The 20,684-nt window shown below is 43.1% G+C and overlaps 2 protein-coding genes across 2 annotated transcripts in view; one reads left to right on the forward strand and one right to left on the reverse strand.

Moving 5' to 3' along the window:
- Positions 1 to 14,379, reverse strand: part of LOC137286744 (cullin-5-like) — a 59,136-nt gene extending 44,757 nt beyond the window's left edge. Inside the window, exons 1-2 of the mRNA XM_067818726.1 lie at positions 14,352 to 14,379; positions 10,126 to 10,235 (exon numbers count right to left, since the gene is read on the reverse strand). Coding sequence (XP_067674827.1) covers positions 10,126 to 10,235; positions 14,352 to 14,366 — 125 coding nt within the window. The 5' untranslated portion in view covers positions 14,367 to 14,379. The remainder of the gene's footprint in view (positions 1 to 10,125; positions 10,236 to 14,351) is intronic.
- A 1,253-nt stretch (positions 14,380 to 15,632) lies between these two features.
- Positions 15,633 to 20,684, forward strand: LOC137286350 (prefoldin subunit 3-like). The gene is made up of 6 exons (XM_067818158.1): positions 15,633 to 15,746; positions 16,512 to 16,639; positions 18,019 to 18,085; positions 18,460 to 18,558; positions 18,959 to 19,097; positions 19,995 to 20,684. Exons 1-6 carry the CDS (start codon positions 15,684 to 15,686, stop codon positions 20,066 to 20,068), a joined length of 570 nt encoding a protein of 189 aa, XP_067674259.1. The 5' UTR covers positions 15,633 to 15,683; the 3' UTR covers positions 20,069 to 20,684.

The raw sequence follows: 20,684 nt of genomic DNA on the forward strand, positions 1-20,684 counted from the left end.
GAGTGTTTGAGAGAGAACGATGTGATGAGCAAATTAGAACGGGAACGGGTGAAGAAACAGCTCGCTGAAACTAAACACGCAAAGCTCGTGCTCAAGACCGACCAACCAGTAGCATATAGGGTGTGCTAAAGCTAAGCAAAGCTAAGCAAAGCTTAGCAAAGCTTAGCAAAGCTAAGCTAAAGCTAAGCAAAGCTAAGCAAAGCTAAGCAAATGCTAAGTATAGCTATGATATTTGAAGTGTTTGTCGTGTGCAACTTAACCTTCATTTCTCTGTGTTTTGTCTGCATCGGGTATTATATAGTTAAAACTAAATCTTACTTGTTATATTATAAGATGGAGTGTGAGGAATTGCTCGAACAATTGTTGGTGGAGGGTTCCCACACTGATGATAAGCGAGAGAAACTGGTGGCGTTGGCTGTTGGCGGCAAAGCCAAACATTACTTTGGAGACTACACTCCGGATAAAATTCACAAAATGTCAGCCGAAGAAATCGATAAGCTGTACGCTAGATACGAGTCCCGGCTCGGAGCAGAAATGACAAAGACAATAGGATCGGCTATGACCCAGATATACACCGGTATTGTATCATACTTCCTTCCCATTCCACCAGAGCGCCGACTTTACCTGTGGGAGGACCTCGAGAAAGACCCTTTTATCGAACACGCCGTGAGTTCTATCAGCTGCGGGCTGTACCACAAATATGGTATGTTGTTGGCTCCAGTGACGGCGGCGATTATCACGGCAAAGCATTGTCAATTTGAGAGAAAAAATGATAATAATAGTATAGATGGATGCCAGGGAGGAGGAGGAAACCCCAGTGGTGGTACCCCCCACAGTGAGGGAAGTGACTCCTTCACAGGAGACCAGGGAACCAGTGGGGGAAGTGACCCCAACAGTAACCAGACAGAAGAATCCTAAGAGAGTAGCTGCCGGTAAAAAACGGTGGTGTAACCAACATAAAATTATTACAGTGACCAACCCCCGACTGTTGTTGGCTGTAGGCGTAACTGCTGCCTTGGCTATCTCGTGGTTATATACACGTGAGGGAAACCCTCACCGTGAGGTGGTACCTGAGGTGGTAACCCCCACTGTTGGGGGTGTGGGGGGAACCCCCACTGTCGACCCGCATATCATGTTATAATTTAAAATATTTTTATATATACATAATGTCTGAGGGCAAAACGTTCGTCAACGACGCATACCACGCCACAGTGGTCGCCAGTCTAGCAGTAGGGTACGCTCGGTAGGGTACGCGAGCTTCACGCCAGACCAGCTAGACAAGCTATCGGACGGTGAAAAGGCCATCGCTCGAGCATACGGGAATCGATTCTGCGTGCCGCTCGACTTCGAGTTGCTCACGGGACACGCGCCGTTTTACCAGGCCGCGCTGGGTGATAGGCTCGAATACGAGCTCACGTTTAACGACTATAGCAAAGTAGTGCGTACGCCGAACGGTGATGAGGCCAGTTATGCCATAGACAACATCTCTCTGGAGTTCGACATGGTCACTAGCCCGGAGCTGGCCAGGCAGGTTCGAAGCCAGTACTCTGGGAAGATGGCTATCCTGTACGATCGCGTACTGAGGCATAGATCAGTCGTGCGAGATAAGAGCGACACTGTGTGGAATATCAACCTGAACGTGCCGGCGCGATCGATGAAAGGTATCCTGGTCGTCCCCGTGGAGGATTACGAGCCATTCCGGAGGGACAGCGAGAAGTTTTTCAACCCCGAGATTGAAAAGGTGGAAGTGACCATCGAGGGCGTGCCCAACCAGCTGTTCAGTCATGGTATGAGACCACACCAGCAGTGGGATGAGATAAAAAAGCTACCAGTGGGGGATTATATAACAAAGGACCTGGACCTCGGCTCCGTGCAGATCGGTGAATACCTGACCACCAAGTACGCCCTATGGTTGGACATGCGATCCACGGATGATGATAAACTGCACGGTAGCGGGCGCCGTATAGATAACGGCAGCGAAGGGATAACCATCCAGATTACTAAGAAGGCTCAACCCGCTGGTAAGTTGAAATTATATCTGTACGTTATTATGGACGCGCAACTTAATATAGACAATGGGAGATTCGTGCAAGCTATCTACTGAGTGGGGGACACCCCCACACCCCCCACTCCCCACTGACCCACACTGCGCCATAGTGTGCGGGCAGACTGGCTGTGGGAAGACCGTTTTCGTGTTGGATATGTTGGAGGGTTACTACAAGGATGTGTTCGATAACATCATTATCATGTGTCCTACTCTGAGCATGAATAAAACGTACGCGCGACCTTGGGTGATGACGGACCCGGACGTACACAAAATCGACCCTGGAACACGCCTGCAGGACTGGTTGAAAGCTCTTCACGAGAAATTTAAAGGGGAACCGACGCTGTTCATACTGGACGACTGCAGCGCTAATCGCGAGATAACAAAAAAGAGAGACATGCTATCGTACCTGGCCTTCTCCGGCCGGCATGCAAATCACAGCGTCTGGGTGCTAACGCAGAAGTTCAACTCGGTGTTGAAAGACCTCAGGGAGCAGACGCGATGGGTGGCCTTATTTCACTGCAAGGACAGGGATTCGTTCGAGGAGTGTTTGAGAGAGAACGATGTGATGAGCAAATTAGAACGGGAACGGGTGAAGAAACAGCTCGCTGAAACTAAACACGCAAAGCTCGTGCTCAAGACCGACCAACCAGTAGCATATAGGGTGTGCTAAAGCTAAGCAAAGCTAAGCAAAGCTTAGCAAAGCTTAGCAAAGCTAAGCTAAAGCTAAGCAAAGCTAAGCAAAGCTAAGCAAATGCTAAGTATAGCTATGATATTTGAAGTGTTTGTCGTGTGCAACTTAACCTTCATTTCTCTGTGTTTTGTCTGCATCGGGTATTATATAGTTAAAACTAAATCTTACTTGTTATATTATAAGATGGAGTGTGAGGAATTGCTCGAACAATTGTTGGTGGAGGGTTCCCACACTGATGATAAGCGAGAGAAACTGGTGGCGTTGGCTGTTGGCGGCAAAGCCAAACATTACTTTGGAGACTACACTCCGGATAAAATTCACAAAATGTCAGCCGAAGAAATCGATAAGCTGTACGCTAGATACGAGTCCCGGCTCGGAGCAGAAATGACAAAGACAATAGGATCGGCTATGACCCAGATATACACCGGTATTGTATCATACTTCCTTCCCATTCCACCAGAGCGCCGACTTTACCTGTGGGAGGACCTCGAGAAAGACCCTTTTATCGAACACGCCGTGAGTTCTATCAGCTGCGGGCTGTACCACAAATATGGTATGTTGTTGGCTCCAGTGACGGCGGCGATTATCACGGCAAAGCATTGTCAATTTGAGAGAAAAAATGATAATAATAGTATAGATGGATGCCAGGGAGGAGGAGGAAACCCCAGTGGTGGTACCCCCCACAGTGAGGGAAGTGACTCCTTCACAGGAGACCAGGGAACCAGTGGGGGAAGTGACCCCAACAGTAACCAGACAGAAGAATCCTAAGAGAGTAGCTGCCGGTAAAAAACGGTGGTGTAACCAACATAAAATTATTACAGTGACCAACCCCCGACTGTTGTTGGCTGTAGGCGTAACTGCTGCCTTGGCTATCTCGTGGTTATATACACGTGAGGGAAACCCTCACCGTGAGGTGGTACCTGAGGTGGTAACCCCCACTGTTGGGGGTGTGGGGGGAACCCCCACTGTCGACCCGCATATCATGTTATAATTTAAAATATTTTTATATATACATAATGTCTGAGGGGAAAACGTTCGTCAACGACGCATACCACGCCACAGTGGTCGCCAGTCTAGCAGTAGGGTACGCTCGGTTGACTAAAATGGTGCTTAAACAACCAACTATCAAGCTAGATTTCAACCTGCAGGATATGGGTATGCTCATAATGAACCTTGGTATGGCGATGGCCACAAAAGACATCCTAGTAAAACAAGGGATAATACCTGATAATATAATGAAATAAATATAGGGATGGCCACGATAGCTATAATGGTCGGTGGGGCGTTAGTGAATGCCCTGGCATTTTCTGGGAGTAATTTCCTCTTCTCGAAACTACGAGATGATCACGCGGCTGAAATACAGGAAGAAAGGAAGCGGCATGATCTCGCTACTGAGAACTTACAAAAGGCACAGGCCGAGTACGCTAAAAAACGCCTCCAGAGGATCGATTTTATTAACGAAAAACACCAGCGTGAAAACCATGCCGTTCAAACATTCAACGATGTCGATGAAGCAATGAAAGAATACTACCTACTAACTGGTAAACGATTGGAACCGCTCAATAAACCCACACTCGCTCAGTACTACACACCATCCAAGGGACAAATGAATCGTGAACTGGGCTTCATAGTGTTGGGTATAGCAGCTACTGCGTTGGTTGCGAAGCAATTAAATTAAATACCTATATAAGTAAACATGAGACCCGCTCCATACCGATGCGAATATATACTTATGGGGAAGACCGAGGTCTGTGGTAGGAAATGCAGGAATCAGGGGTTCTGTTGTTTCCATATGGGAAGTCCTAACTACACGTGTTCTGTGTGTGGTATCGGGGTTAAAGGACACTACTGTCTATGTAAAGCTCACGGAGCGAACGTAGTCAGACATCAACTCATCTACGAGAATAAAAAGGACTACATAAAAGAACGTAGGCGACTGCTCAAGATAGACTCCAAATAAATGTTTTCCCTTTACTGTGACCCAGTTAGACATTGGTTATGTTAGGTGTAAACACTATGACTACTGTGCGCGAGCTCAAGCGGGTCGCAAAACAGAGAGGTGTGATCGGGTATTCTAGAATGCGGAAGTCAGCATTGTTGAGATTACTAGGTTTAGAAGCCCCTCCTACGGTAAAACAATTAAAAGCTCAAGCAAAACAGCTTGGATACACGGGTTATTCAAACCTGGGGAGAGCCGGGTTAGTCGAATTGTTATCACATACCCCAGTGGTGGTGCCTACAGTAAAACAACTGAAAGCCGAGGCACGCGATTTGGGTTTAGGCGGGTATTCCCGTATGAGAAAACCACAGCTTGTAGAATTATTACGACAGAATAGAGCTATTGACCTACAGTTCGTGCGCACTGAGCGCGCTGTAGGCAACTATTTGAGAGGTTGGCGCATGCACGTTGATAGAAACATAGACATTACAGATATCAAGCCTCTGATAGCTGATAAGGTCAACCAGGAACTAAATAACCTAGGAAGTATCAAGTTTCAGATCACAGTGAAAATGTCGCTCGATAAGCAGGTTGGGGGCCCCACAGGGGCCACTGAGTATGTTCAGCCTTACTTCCGAGGTAAACAAGAGGTTGTCACACATACAGAGACCATTGACGCATCAATCGATACAAGTTTTCCGCAGATACGAGAATACCTAGAACGCTACACACACTTGGGGTCCGGGTGGGCTGTAGATAAAATCGATAATGTCTATCTAGACATAGCTAACTACGTGCCATTCAGAGGCGGGTCATACCTAGCCTTGCCCCCCTACTATAGGAACAAACATGCCATAGTAAACGTTAAGAATAGAGGAAACGATTGCCTGAGGTTAGCTATCAGGTCAGCCTTATTTCCAGCTGACACTAATCCGAACAGGTCTTCTAATTATCCTCAGGATGATGGGCTCAACTGGGATGGTATAGATGAACCCACCCCCATATCCCAGATCACTAAAGTAGAAAAACAGAATAATCTGGCTATAAATGTCTTTGGGCACGAAGGTAACACAACAATAGTACACAGGGTCAGCCCGGTGAAGGATCGCCAAGTTATCAATATATTCATGATCCAGCGAGGTGACAAGTATCACTACACATGGATAAAACACTTTAGCAGGCTGTTGTATGACCAATCGGCACACAGAGAAAAGACCCACTTCTGTGAACGATGCCTACATGGCTTCACACGAGCTGATTTATTAGAATCCCACCGGGATGATTGTCAAGGTGTGGGGCAGACGGCCATACGAGTCGACATGCCTAAGGAAGGTGATAATATCCTAAAATTCGGTAACCACAAGAACCAAATGTCTGTGCCTTATATCATATACGCCGACTTCGAAGCCTTGGTCACCCACAAAACACAAGAGCATAAAGCCTGTGGGTTTGGATACATTGTCGTCCGTTGTGACGGGGAAACGAAAGTTCCGGTAGTGTATAGGGGCCCTGACGCGGCTGAAAGGTTTCTAAAGTGTTTGCAGGAGGAAGAAAAAATTATTAGGAATGCATTGTATAGAATCGCTCCCATGCGTCTGACCCGAGTCGACAGGCTAGCTCACGCTAGTAGCACTAACTGTCACGTGTGTGACTCACCACTTAACGGTGATTCGGTGAGAGATCACTGCCACATAACTGGTAAGTATAGAGGCGCCGCTCACAGCGCGTGCAACCTCAAGCTTAAAATCAACCCTAAGACAATAAACATCCCCGTTGTCTTTCACAACTTGAGAGGGTACGACTCACACTTGATCATGCAGGCCATCGCGAAAATCGATGGTAATATAACGTGCATCCCCAACAACATGGAGAGATACATCTCCTTCAGCTTAAACGGACTTAGGTTCATTGACTCGTTTCAGTTCCTCCTGTCGTCACTCGACAGTCTGGTCAAGGCCAACAATACCTTCCCTATCACCGATCAATACACAGACGCCGAGACTAGACCCCTGCTTATGAGGAAGGGTGTGTACCCCTATGAGTACATGGATAGTTGGGTCAAGTTCACCGAGACCAGACTACCCCCTATTGACTGCTTTTATAGCAAGCTGAATGAGGCGTCCGTCTCACGAGACGATTACTCGCACGCGACTAACGTATGGAATAAACTGGGTTGTAAGAACCTGGGTGATTATCACGACCTGTACTTGAGGACAGATGTACTGCTGTTAGCCGACGTGTTTGAGACGTTTAGGCGGACGTGTTTCAAGCAGTATAAACTCGACCCCGCATGGTATTACACCAGCCCAGGTCTGTCGTGGGACGCCTTGCTTAAAAAGACCGGAGTTAATTTGGAATTGCTCACAGATTACGACATGCACCTATTCATTGAGAAAGGCTTGCGAGGTGGGATTTCCATGGCATCCAAACGATACGCGAAAGCAAATAATCAATACGTGAAAGGTTACGATCCTAACAAGCCAACCAATCACATTCTCTACCTCGACGCAAACAACCTGTACGGCTGGGCCATGAGCCAGTATCTACCTACAGGGGGATTCGAATGGGTACCCCACGTTGATGTTATGGGGGTTGCACCAGATTCGAACAAAGGGTATATCCTCGAGGTTGACTTAGAGTATACCAAGGAATTACACACATCACACAACAGCTACCCCCTGGCCCCCGAACGTATGAGGGTTAACCCAGACTGGATGTCTGAGTACCAACATAACTTGTTAGGTGGGCGTGTGACAGACGTTGAAAAACTCGTGCCTAACTTAATGAATAAGACCAAGTACATCGTTCACTATCGCAACCTACAGCTGTACCTGTCGTTGGGTATGAGGCTGACCAAAATACACAGGGTGCTCATGTTCGACCAGAGCCCATGGATGGAGCCCTACATCAGAATGAACACAGACCTACGAAAAAAAGCCACCAGTGATTTTGAGAAAAATCTCTACAAGCTCATGAACAACTCGGTGTTTGGTAAGACTATGGAGAACCTGAGGAAACGCGTGACCGTGAAGCTGGTTCGGTCGAGTGAGGAAGACAAGCTCAGGAGATTGATAGCCAGTCCGGCATTCAACCGTAGTAAGATATTCACAGACAACCTGGTTGCCCTACACATGAAGAAAAGCCACATAAAATTCAACCGGCCTGTTTACGTGGGGATGAGCATCCTCGATTTATCCAAACACCTGATGTACGACTTTTACTACAACGAGCTCAAGAAACAGTACGATGACAGGTGTGAAGTGCTGTACACTGACACGGATTCCCTGCTGATGGAGATTCGAACCGAGGACGTGTACGAGGACATGAAAAAACACCTCGATTTATACGACACCAGCGACTACCCTAAGACCCATGCCATACACAGTACGGTAAATAAAAAGGTCCTAGGTAAGATGAAGGACGAGTGTGCTGGCACGCCCATAGCCGAGTACATAGGTTTGAGACCTAAGATGTACTCCATACTGAAAGCCGACAATAGTGAGATCCGGAAGGCTAAGGGGGTTAAGAAGTATGTGGTGAAACAACACATCAAACACGCCAGATTCAAGGAAGCCCTGTTCAAGACCCGTACCTTTAGGCATAAAATGAACACACTTAGAAGTGATGGACATAAGATATACGGACTGACTATAAACAAGACGTCCCTGTCGCCTATGGACACGAAACGTTGGATAGCTATTGATGGGATAAACACATACGCGTATGGACATGAGAAAATTTGAGGCTATTTACTACAGCCCGCGTGGGTACTGGAAAGGAGCTAGCGCAGTAGATAAGCTAGCTAAAATAGCGCGAGTACCCCCGGAGGAAGCCAAAGCGTGGCTTGAAAAACAAGCCCTGTGGCAGATCTATTTGCCGGCACCACGCTACGTGCCTAGGAGGTTCGGTATTAACATACCTAATAGCGTTCACCAGGCAGACCTACTGTTCCTACCCCACGACAAGAGGTACAAGTATGCCTTAACCGTAGTGGACGTAGCCAGTCGTTACAAGGAAGCCGAACCCTTGACCACGAAAGATTCGGCCCAGGTAGCCAGAGGATTCGAACGCATATACAATCGCAGTCCGCTGACGTGGCCAACAGAGCTGCAAGTTGACCCCGGACGGGAGTTCATGGGTGCCGTATCATAACTGCTAGCCAAACACGATACAAAGGTCAGGCGTGGCACGGCCGGAGCCCATCGCAGCCAAGCCATAGTTGAGAGATTTAATAGGACTTTAGCTGAGCGCTTGTTCGGCCATCAGTATGCTAGGGAGATGGCCACCCCTGGAAAACGATCGACTGAATGGGTCACGAGGTTACCCAAGGTGGTGTCGGCAATCAACCATGAAGTCACCCGTCTCACCGGTAAGAAACCGGCAGACGCTATCAAACTAAAATCAATAGTTGCAGAGTCGGCCGCTCCATTGCGTGGGAAGGAGAAACAGATACCAGATAGGGCCCTAGTGAGGTATCTATACCAACCGGGGGAACACGAGGGTGATAGCCGTAAGCGGGCCACCGATCCTATATGGTCAGTCAAAACTTACAACATAGATAAAGTGGATATGAAAGCCGATGAACCTAACTTATACTACTTGAGGGATGGGCCGGGTAGGGGGTTTGTAAGAGAAGAATTATTGATCGTACCGTACGGCACAGTGTTACCTCCAACACACGTTAAGTAGTAGGGGTAATAGTAGCAAGAGCTAAGGGCCCAACCAAAGCCTTATTTAGTAAATAAGGCTTTGTAGAGACTTTTCTTGAAAGTGTTTTAAAACCCCCATTGTATATACTACTATGTGCTTGGCCAAATCCCACATGGGACTCAGCTTAACAGGGTACTAGGATCTGTACTTTGCTGAGGAAGTGAAATTCCAAATATAGCATGTTTTGCAGTTATCTTCTTGTAGAGGTGACATGCATTTCACTGATAACAGGACCAATAAAGAAAAAGCTGAATGTTGCTGTTTTGGAAAAAAAATTATAATTTAATCTTGAAACATTTCTGACTATATTTTACAGATATTGAATGGAAATGCCACTTTTGAACAAGCTAATTAGTATTTAATTAAATCTGGGCACTTCTAAAATTTGATTGTAGCCAGTGTGTTTAAGTATGGGCATAAGAAGTTCGTAAGGCTAGAATCATTTCCAGAATAGCTAACCTGGGTGTCCATGGGCTAGCAGTCTCTGAACTCATAGCACTGTAGTGTATTCTCTCATGAGAAACACATTTAAGCAGGGAGAGTGACTCTAATATCACATCTGCAACATTCTATTCTAAAGTATTTTAACTATCAAGTATCAAAATACTCAAAGAAAGAGCAACTTAACTCTTTCAGGGTCTGACATCTCAGTGAACAATTAAGTAAGTTAGTGAAAATGACTGCGGTCTACTCTGTATTGTCAGAGGTAGTCTGGGAAACGTGAAGCTTCTGACTTACCAGAAGAGTCCATGCCACTCATCACGTGTCACGGCCTCTTGTCGAAGCAGCTTGAGGACGGTTGGCCGCATGCTTGGCCATTTGTCCTCAAACTTACACTGCCCTTGTTGCTGAAACAAAAACTCTATCATCAGCTACTGAGCACGGGAATCAGTGAAACAAATGAGTAAATGAACAAGCCTTGTCAACTCATGAGTGAATCGGGTTTAATGCTGCTTCACAAAGTACTTTTGCTACATCATACAATGTTCGTAAGCATAATGAGAGAGTCAGTCATTGAGTCAGTGAGAACCAGTCAGAGAGTGTCAATCAGTGAGTCAGAATCAATCAGTGAGTCAGTCAGTGTCAGTCAGTGAGTCAGTGAGTCAGTGAGTCAGTCTGTCAAGGTCAGTGTGAGAGTCAGTGGTGGTCAGTGAGAGAGTCAGAGTGTGTCAATCAGTGAGTCAGTCAGAGAGTAAGTCAGTCAGTGTGTCAGAGTCAGTCAGTGAGACAGTGAGAGTCAGAGAGTGTCAATCTATGAGTCAGTGGTAGTCAGTGAGAGCCAATCAGTAAGTCAGTTGGTCAGTCAGTCTATGAATGCGCAGTGAGAGTCAGTGAGTCAGTGGGAGTCATTCTGAGAGAGTCTGCCCATGAGTGTCTCAGTGAGAGTCAGTGAGTCATAAGGAGTCAGTAAGTCAGTGGGAGTCAGCGAGTGTCAGTGTTAGTGAGTCAGTGAAAGGGTAAGTGAGTCAGTGAGTCAGTGGTAGTCAGTGAGTCAGTGAGAGTTAATGAGTCAGTGAGAGTCAGTGATAGTCAATGACAGTAAGTGATAGTCAATGGTAGTCAGAGAGTCAGTGGGAGTCAGTGAGAGGGTCAGTCAGTGAGTGTGTCACTCACAGTCAGTGACCCAGTGACAGTTGAGTTAGTGAGAGAGTCAGTGAGTCAATGCAAGTCAGTGAGTCAGTGGGTCAGTGAGAGTGAGTCAGTGGAAGTCAATGAGAGTCAGTGAGAGAGTCAGGTAGTGATTCAGTGAAAGTCACTGAGTGAGTCAACGGATCATTAACTGGGGGCATGCTTGGCCATTTGTCCTCAAACTTACACTGCCCTTGCTGCTGAAACAAAAACTCTATCATCAGCTACTGAGCACGGGAATCAGTGAAACAAATGAGTAAATGAACAAGCCTTGTCAACTCATGAGTGAGCCGGGTTTAATGCTGCTTCACAAAGTACTTTTGCTACATCATACAATGTTCGTAAGCATAATGATAGAGTCAGTCATTGAGTCAGTGAGAACCAGTCAGAGAGTGTCAATCAGTGAGTCAGAATCAGTCAGTGAGTCAGTCAGTGTCAATCAGTGAGTGAGTCAGTCTGTCTGTCAAGGTCAGTGTGAGAGTCAGTGGTGGTCAGTGAGAGAGTCGGAGAGTCAGTGACCCAGTGACAGTTGAGTTAGTGAGAGAGTCAGTGAGTCAATGTAACTTTTGTAAGTCAGTGAGTCAGTGGGTCAGTGAGAGTGAGTCAGTGGAAGTCAGTGAAAGAGTCAGTGAGAGTCAGGCAGTGATTCAGTGAAAGTCAGTGAGAGAGTCAACAGATCATTTTTAACACAACTGACCGCATGCTTGGATCATTTTTAACAGAAGAGAGAGTCAGTGAGAGTCAGACAGTGATTCAGTGAAAGTCAGTGAGTGAGTCAACCGATCATTTTAAAAATAACTGGGGGCATCAGAAATCATCAGCATAACATTCCGCCTACATATTTTGACAGTTTGGTAAACCAAAAAGCACCTGAGATATCAGAGTAAATTTGTCAACAACAACCCATTCAGTTGTGCAAATATGTTCAGCTGGACCCCAGCTAACAAACTGGCAGCCATTGCAGATCCAGTGTGACATGCAAAATGGATGATAGAGCCACACCTCGCTACAATCTGGAACCTCACTTTCCAGCCAATCATTCCTGGAGGTGATGATTACTTCTATAACTGATACTGCATGGAAATGTGTTTAAGCTGTATTAAGCTGTATTAAGCTGTCAGTAGTTGCTACACATGACAGTTCTGGGCCCTGTTCCCCAAAGTGATTGTAGCCCTAAAAACAATCGTGACTGCCACACTTTAACAATAGCAGACACTTGTGTCAATTTTATCAATACAACTGCTTCATGGACAGGGAGCCTGAACATATATTCATCATAAAAAGTAACATAGTCCACATCCACACACCAATGACGCAAACCCTGTAACATAAGATACTGTTAACAGTCAAATTTTCGTGACTATTTAATTTTCGCAAACTTTGCGTCAGACTTCATGACGCGAGAATAAAAACACGCGATAATATAGATATATCATACACTCTAATCAGGTAAGTCAACAACACGAAAACAATACAGGTGTCATTGCTCAATCATGTGTCATCGCTAGACTAATCTGGAATAACTCAGTAACATTCTATTTTCATTGCTCTAACACCCAATTTAAAAGGATTAATTCTGCAATCAATAACATTTGTTTTTAGATCACTTCGCAAATCTGTTTATTTTATAACAACTCAGTGGTCACGCGTGTCTTGTAAAAACATTCAGGGACACCCCTGTAACAAGATCACCTCATGGAAATAAGACAGTTTACAGTACCTTAAAACCCAATTGGGACTATTCATGTTAATACTGTATCATTAAGAGCATTGTCAAAGAAACTCTAAATTTTAAGGGTGGAAAATAATGACCATACAAATACAATCCAATCCCAAAAGAAAAGCTCTGTTTCAGCTCATTTTACATTCCACTGCCACTCGCATGCACAAGTCTATATAGAGGTTATATTCCCTGCATTCACTAACCATGCAAACAAAGGTCAATATTAACCTATATCAAATTTCATGTGTTTGTTGTTAAATACTGAACTAAAAGATATTCCAGGTGGTGGTCTCAGTATTGCTGAGCATGGTCCAGATAGTCCTGTAAGAATGTCACTGAACATCATTTATGCAACTGTTATTGCATGACCCATGGATCACCTTGCACAACAAGGATGGAATGCTGGAGATCACTTCTATCACAAACCCTCACTGGAGCCTATATCATGTTGAAGTAAAAAGATATGTGTATTGCATCCACAGCTAAAGGCTGCTATTTTGGCTGTGACATAGAAGTACAAATCTCCTTCAAAATTTGTTTTCAGCTGTGTCATGAAAGAGTTTAGTTTCATGCTGCTTAACTAATATCACAGCAGGGGACGCTAGAACTGGGCTCAATAGATTGTTCCCATGTTGGACAATTAAACTCTGGCTGGAAAACAATGTCAAACCTTGGTTTAATACACTGAAAAAACACAACAGTACCACCAGATCAGGCAGACCAGACGTTCACAGACTGAGCCAAAAATGTACAGAAAGAAATGCCAAGAGTTCAGTCTAGTACACAGTGAAGTACACATAACAGTGACACCTGCTGTCAGAGAAAACAGGATGTAAATCCAAATCATAAATCATATGGAAAGGACTATGCAAATATGAAACAAAATCATGGTAAACAATATCATATCAGAATCTTCTGGAAGGATTAGTTAGTGGGGTATCTGGTTATGACTAAGTACTGATTACAAAATGACGAATACCATGAACATGTATATCTATACACAACTGATGACCAAGGTTACTGGTTGATCCTTTCCTGTAAAACAGCCATGCCTTTAAATCACAACTAAGCTTGAAGCCCAAATTCATGTCATCACTTAAACAGTTGTTTGGATAACTGATTGTTTTAAATAGAACAATATCTGACAATAAATTTGGAACAATAACATAATGGTTGTTTACATAATTTTCCAAATGCATAGTTACATGACCACTGTGCAAATACTAAACAATCAGATTTGTCAATGACTAAGCCATATTTTAGACAATCATAGATCTAATAATACTGGACCTTATGATCAAATATTATAATTGTGGATCATCATGCAAGTAATACAACTACTGACATTAATTATTCTGAAATGTGGTGACTGTCACAGCTTTAACAAGACAATATATTCATATCCTATATTTCACAATCAGTCAAAACATCAAATTTACTGAATCGGCATGGTCACATTTAGAAAAATACATAGCTTCATATTTCGATAAAATAAGATCCAGAATAAAAGTACTGATGAGTAAGAACAGAATAATTAACGCAGTTCGATAAACAATGGTATAACAGAGTCACTACACAGTTACAATGTCATTGATCAGTAAGTTAAACTCACTCCTAACATCGCCATGATTTCTTTATGTTCTCGCGAGAATATGCGATTTCGCCGGTGCATTCACATTTCCTTACCATGACATTTAGTCCCAACCACCTGCCATTTTCATCTGACATTTTGCATCTCACGAAAATGTTAATCAAAATAACATAACCAATGGATAAATTAAGTGGATTTTTAATAGAAAATTCAAATTTGAAACTGGTGAAGTTTTATTACAATCACTTCCAATTTTGACAGTATATAATCAGACTTGACAGAGATTTCTGATATGCCACGAGAAGATCTCAACCTGCACAGTAAAACTTTGTTTATATATATTTTTTTTAACTTTTCGAGAGTGTGATTGTCTTTTCATTCTAACTATTTTATTCATGACGTTAAAAGTTACATGGTTATCATACATATTGGATACATTGTAACATGCCAAACCACATCTCTCACAAGCTGTTACAAATATTACTTAAGCGTGGTTTGTTTTCAGAAAATACACCCTTGTAAATAAGATTCATTTCTCAAACGTTCCCTATTTTTTCCAAAGAACATACAACCAGGAATGGCTGCGGTGATTATTATGATATGAGTAATATCCGAGTCAGTCATCCACAGGCCTCCCGAGGATAGAGACTGGGTCATTTCACGCTCCAAATCACAACATGCCTGACATCTCCAAATAAATACATGTACATATAAAGACTAGGTAGATGTTAACGAATATCTAGGTGAGTTGTCACGCAGAGTAAATGTTTCATCAGGGAGCCTATATAGAGAGTGTTATAGAGTATCCCTGGTTTCATGTAGCAGGGCACATAGGTGGATCAAGACGAGGGGGAGGCGGGTTGTGCTCGGGTCGGAAAGAGGAGTGCGCAGCCCTCACCCTATTTGTCCGTGAAAAGGGGCGAAATTGAAGTGTGCAACCACCCCACCCCTTTTCTCAAGAGTGTGCAAAAAGGCTGTAATCGCACATAGGACATTAAAAAAACTATATTCTCTGAGCAACTTTTAAAAACAGGTGCGGAGAGTTTACCTCTTGCAAAACCAGTGACGGGGAATATTTATTCCATGTACGTTGGAGTAAATTACTAACCATTTCTGAGCAGCCTTGGTATGTTTTATGTCATAAAATATACAGAGTAGGGTGATACTTTCATTTCAAAATACCATGTTGTGGCTAAATTGCGACGGCAATGTTGGAAAGAGAAAATGCTTTATTCCTTCAACCGTGAATGAAAGCCTAAACCGGGCTCCAGTGCAAAAGGGCGATAACTCGGACAGACGAATGGTCAGTTTTTACAGGGAACATTTGGAAACTACACCGGTACTGGAAGAAACATGGCGACAGATACATCAAACGAAGAGCCAACTCAATCAGGCATTCCTCAGACTGAATTTGTGGTAAAGTTTCATTTAAATGTCAACAAACGTACATGCCGATATTTCAAGAACTAAAAGTCATATCATGTGTTGGTAGATATCAATGTTTTTTGACATTTTGGGTGCATTTGTAGGCGTGTACCCAACACGTGCGTGCATGTTCGCTGTCACTCTTACTAGTCTTAGCTTGGTTCTAATCTATTTATATCGAAACACCTCGACAAACAGAGTCTCTCTAAACCTACAGGAATCGTCACTGTATACAATCATCTTTTCCTGAGGAAGTGTATCTGAAATGTGTTCGCATCATCAAACTCAAATGCGCTGTCATGGAGACGTCAATTTACGCGTTACTGAACTGAAATTAGAAAATAAAACGCCTCAAGATGTTCTGTTATGTGATTTTATGGCTACAGAGTCTGTTTCTAAGTTATTTCTAATACAGTGTACTCCCAAACAGGTTTGTTAACAGCATCATGTTACTGAAATAATACACATAACCATTTTGTTGTCCTAGATCAATAAGTAAAGTAAGATTGCTGAACAAAGAGGAAACTGTAATTATTCCATACATTTGGCATAACATGACCCAGTGATGAGAGACAACAAAATGAGGTTTTATGTCCAAGTATGGAATTGGATATCAACACCTGTTAACAAGTATTAACAAAAGTCCTTTGAAGATTTGATTTAAAATTGGTCTTTATGACCCATGCCTGTATGAGGCAACTAACAGTACTGGCATGTGTAGAATGCTTGCCTCTACTGTTGCTGTGTGTGTTGCAGGAAGATGTGGAGGCGTTCATGAAGCGAGCTGACAACAATGAGTCTGCAGAGGTGGTGCTCAAACGACTTGATGAAATGCACAGTAAATACAAGTTCATGGAGTATAACTTGAACACAAAGAAAACAAGGTGATGTCTTATTACAAATGTCTTTCTAGCAATGGAACACAGTTCCAGGGTAGCTAGGTGGGGATGTTTATCCAGGGTTCACGTGCACAAATTAAGCTGGATGCTGAGATTATCAGAAGTCTGCCATATTGGTAGCACCATAGTCCATCCGATTTACATGCATGCTCAAAGTGCTTTGTTTTTTCCCTCTAGCACGGAATATGAATCTCGACGGTACATTGTATATTTAATCTCAACTCCTAGGGCTCATATAACTCATGGAGTCACTAAGCACACTAAGTTAGTGTACCTTTCTCATCCTTATTAGGTACCCATTCACAGCTGGGATGTGTGTGACACACAGTACTTTAGGCACACTAAGTTAGTGTACCTCTGTCATCCTTATGAGGTACCCATTCACAGCTGAGATGTGTGGGACACACAGTACTTTAGGCACACTAAGTTAGTGTACCTCTCTCATCCTTATGAGGTACCCATTCACAGCTGGGATGTGTGGGACACACAGTACTTTAGGCACACTAAGTTAATGTAGCTTTCTCATCCTCATGAGGTACCCATTCACAGTTGGGATGTGAGTTTCACACAGTACTTTGTCCTATAAAAGGTGACTTACGCTTGTAAAAGGTGACAAACAAGATTATGTGGTAAGGCTTTTTGACTTGGTTGACACATGTTATAGGGTCCCACTTGTGCAGATTGACGTTCATGCTGTTGATCGCTGGATTATCTGGTCCAGACTTGATTATTTACAAGCCACCACCATATGGCTGGAATACTGCTGAGTGTGGTGTAAATCTAAACTCACTCACTCACAGTACTTTGTCCAAAGTTTACTGAACGTGGCTGTACTGCAACTAGGTGTTTTGCGCATATTCATGTCGCAAAAACCTGGAATTTACAAGTGGATTCATTTGTTCTTTAAAGTGCCTGGGTTGTGTACTGTACATTAAAGGTTGTGACAACACTGAAGGAGACTGCACAAAGATATGACGGCAAGGTTTTTATACACAGTCACAGTTGGGCTCGATCATAGTACTTCCAACCTCACTGGCCAGGCGCATTAGACAGTTCACCTACCACGCCTCCAGATGTTACTGTAATGCAGAGTTACACTAAGGACAGTGTAACAGAAGCTTTTGGTGTTGTGCCAGTTGGCCTCACTGATTTTGGACAGATGGACTTGTTGATTTTAGTGGGCCGAGAAAGGGAATGTTCGGCGACGTGAAACACCTTTTCTTTTGTTCCATGCCTGGACTCTTACTGTCATCTGTGATGAGTTCGCACACTTTCAGTGTTTACCCAATAGTCTGAAATCCGTTTCTCTTAGGAGGACGGCTTATGGGTTGACCTCTGATGTCATATACATTTGTCCATTTCAGGTTAAAGTCCCAGATTCCTGATATAACAACCACTCTCAGCATTGTCAAACACTTGCAGTTAAAGAAGGTGAGGTTTGTTGATGACTTATGTTGTTGCACATTCTTCTCTCCAGTCATCATATAGGTCTGCACAGAGAGAAAGGACAAGGTATCATTAAGGTGCAATTAAGTCCTCTTGAAATGGCAGATTTGAAACCTATAAAAATCTGTGAGTGTAACTTGTTTGTGTACATGTCTACATTCACTTCTTACTACTGGAAGACTGTAGCTTAGTGGCAAGATTTTAACACACTTAAAATTAATTATATTTCAGAGAAAGATGGTATTGCTGACATGCCTCTGTCTTATTGTATGAAAAAGTGTTTTGTCTGTCATTTTCTCATCCTATGTTAAAAGTCTCGCAAGACACTAACTTTAAGAGCTTGTCTGTTTGGTTTCTAGGAATCTCCAAAAGCACTAGAAGCCAGCTTTCTTCTATCAGATCAAGTGTATGCTAAAGCAAAAATACCTCCCACAGATAAAGTTTGTTTGTGGTTGGGGGTGAGTATATGTTTAGTAGGAGTTTGCTGTCTTGTGGTGTCGCATGTGTGAGTCTTCTTCTTGAACAGTCACTTTAACATGGAGGTCAAGTGGCATAAGAATGTGTAAAGTGTTAAATTTTAAAATAACAATTGAGTGCTTTTTCATCAAATCCTTAGTCTTTGGATTAGCAACCTCGCAGATTTGGTAACTCAGGGGTGGCATTTTATTTCAAACTGATAATTTTTGTGAATCGTCTGATCCCCTCATTCGATGACACAATATTAAGTTTTCAGCTGAAAACCAATTTTCAAGTTTCCATCACTGGTAAGTGTTTCCATCAATTCAGAATGCTTTACGTTTGATGGCGTTACCTCCCTTACTGTTTCTTTCTAACATGTTCATGCTTCCTTTGTTTCAGGCAAATGTTATGTTAGAATATAACCTTGATGATGCCGAAGCTTTGTTAGAGAAGAATTTAAATGCTGCTAAGAAATCTTTGTCACAAGTAGAGGAGGACCTGGGTTTTCTTAGAGATCAAACTACGACATTAGAAGTCAGTATCCTTTCTCTATGGAAGGCCATGGGATTGTGTTGTCCTGAAAGTACACTTTCATGTTCTCGAAATATGTCTAATTCTGTGTACATCTTGCTGATCATGAGCTGAAGTAATGTCTAAAGTTATCTACGCTTATATAAGAGCTTCTCCCCATGAAGATCTTTGTTAGAATTTGTCCTCCACAATCATTTGGAGATGACTGTAAGAGGCATCTGAATAAATCAGGTGCATTGATGCTCATCATGTCTCGGGTTTGCTGGTCCGGAACCATGATAAAGATGCAATACTGCTTTCCGTAACACAAATTGCATTCCCTCAGTCACTATAGGGGTAGAAAAATACAATTACCCAATGCCCAGGTTGAGTGGAATTCTGTCGGTCAAGGTCAAATATCCACCTTAAACTGTACCATGGTACAGTAGTGCCAAAATACTGAAGAGGTTTTTAGCGGTCTTCTTGCTCATAGTTGATAGATTATTTAAAAATGAAAACAAATTGTTAGTTTGGGCAAGAGGAATTTCAAAGTTTACTGGACCTGTATGTAGTGAAATTTTGATTAAATGGTCAACTCTGCAAAATTTATATATGCCCAAGTACCATGCTCACTGAAAGCAAGCTCTCAGATACCTAGGGAGCAATCAGTTTTCAACAGTTACAGCAAACCTTAATTGAAGTACATGAGGTCCCTCGTCAGACTTTTTAGCTGACATTGATACTGCTCCAGTAATATTTCTTTTGCCACATTATAACATGTTTCTATCAGTTATGGTATTGTTACCTGCAGCTCTGATGATACATCTATTTCCTTGCACTGATGCCAGATCTCTGTGTGTGGTTTGTCTTACGTTTTGTAGAGATTGAGTCCAGTTTTCTTGTGTAGTTTCCTTGACCTTGGCAGATATGGCTCGTGTGTACAACTGGGATGTGAAGCGGAGACAAGGAACCAAGACATCCCCAGCTGTCAAGTCGTAGCTCTGATGCTCCCTCATCAGCAGATATTCATGTGGAATATTTCTAATCCATTTTGTCATCTGATGTACATGCCTGTATATTACATTGCCAATGTTTCAGTTTATGATGGCTGTGTTCAGTAAGGACTGAAAAGCTTAATTGTACAGATTTCTTTACTGGCTACAGATGACACTGAAGTGTGGTGGACTCTCTATCACTGTGATCGGTTACCGTGCTTACATAAGTAATCGATGTCATACAGCGAAGGAGCTGGCTAGTAAATAGTTGTGGAATTATCTCCCTTTGAAAGTTTCTATTTGTCTTTGGAGAACCAATAATTGGACAGATGTCAGCTCTGTGTTCACATTTCAAGATGTAGTCTCAAATTCCATATGGCATATTTCTGTCCATGCAGTCTACTTCCGAATGTGTTGTTTTGTGTGTGCTGTCAAAAGAATCTATTTAGAACAAATACATTATGATAGGAATCATGTTTTTGGGCATTTTGACTTCATCTTTCTTCTTGGTGCATTTCTCAGCTTTATAAATTCTCATATCTTAGGACTGATTCTGTCAAAGCCAGACTGGTACATGTATTACCTTTACTTCTCACAGAAAATAAACTAAAGTTAAAACA

The sequence above is a fragment of the Haliotis asinina genome, chromosome 6 (genome assembly GCF_037392515.1).
Source record: "Haliotis asinina isolate JCU_RB_2024 chromosome 6, JCU_Hal_asi_v2, whole genome shotgun sequence".
Taxonomy (NCBI): Eukaryota; Metazoa; Mollusca; class Gastropoda; order Lepetellida; family Haliotidae; genus Haliotis; species Haliotis asinina.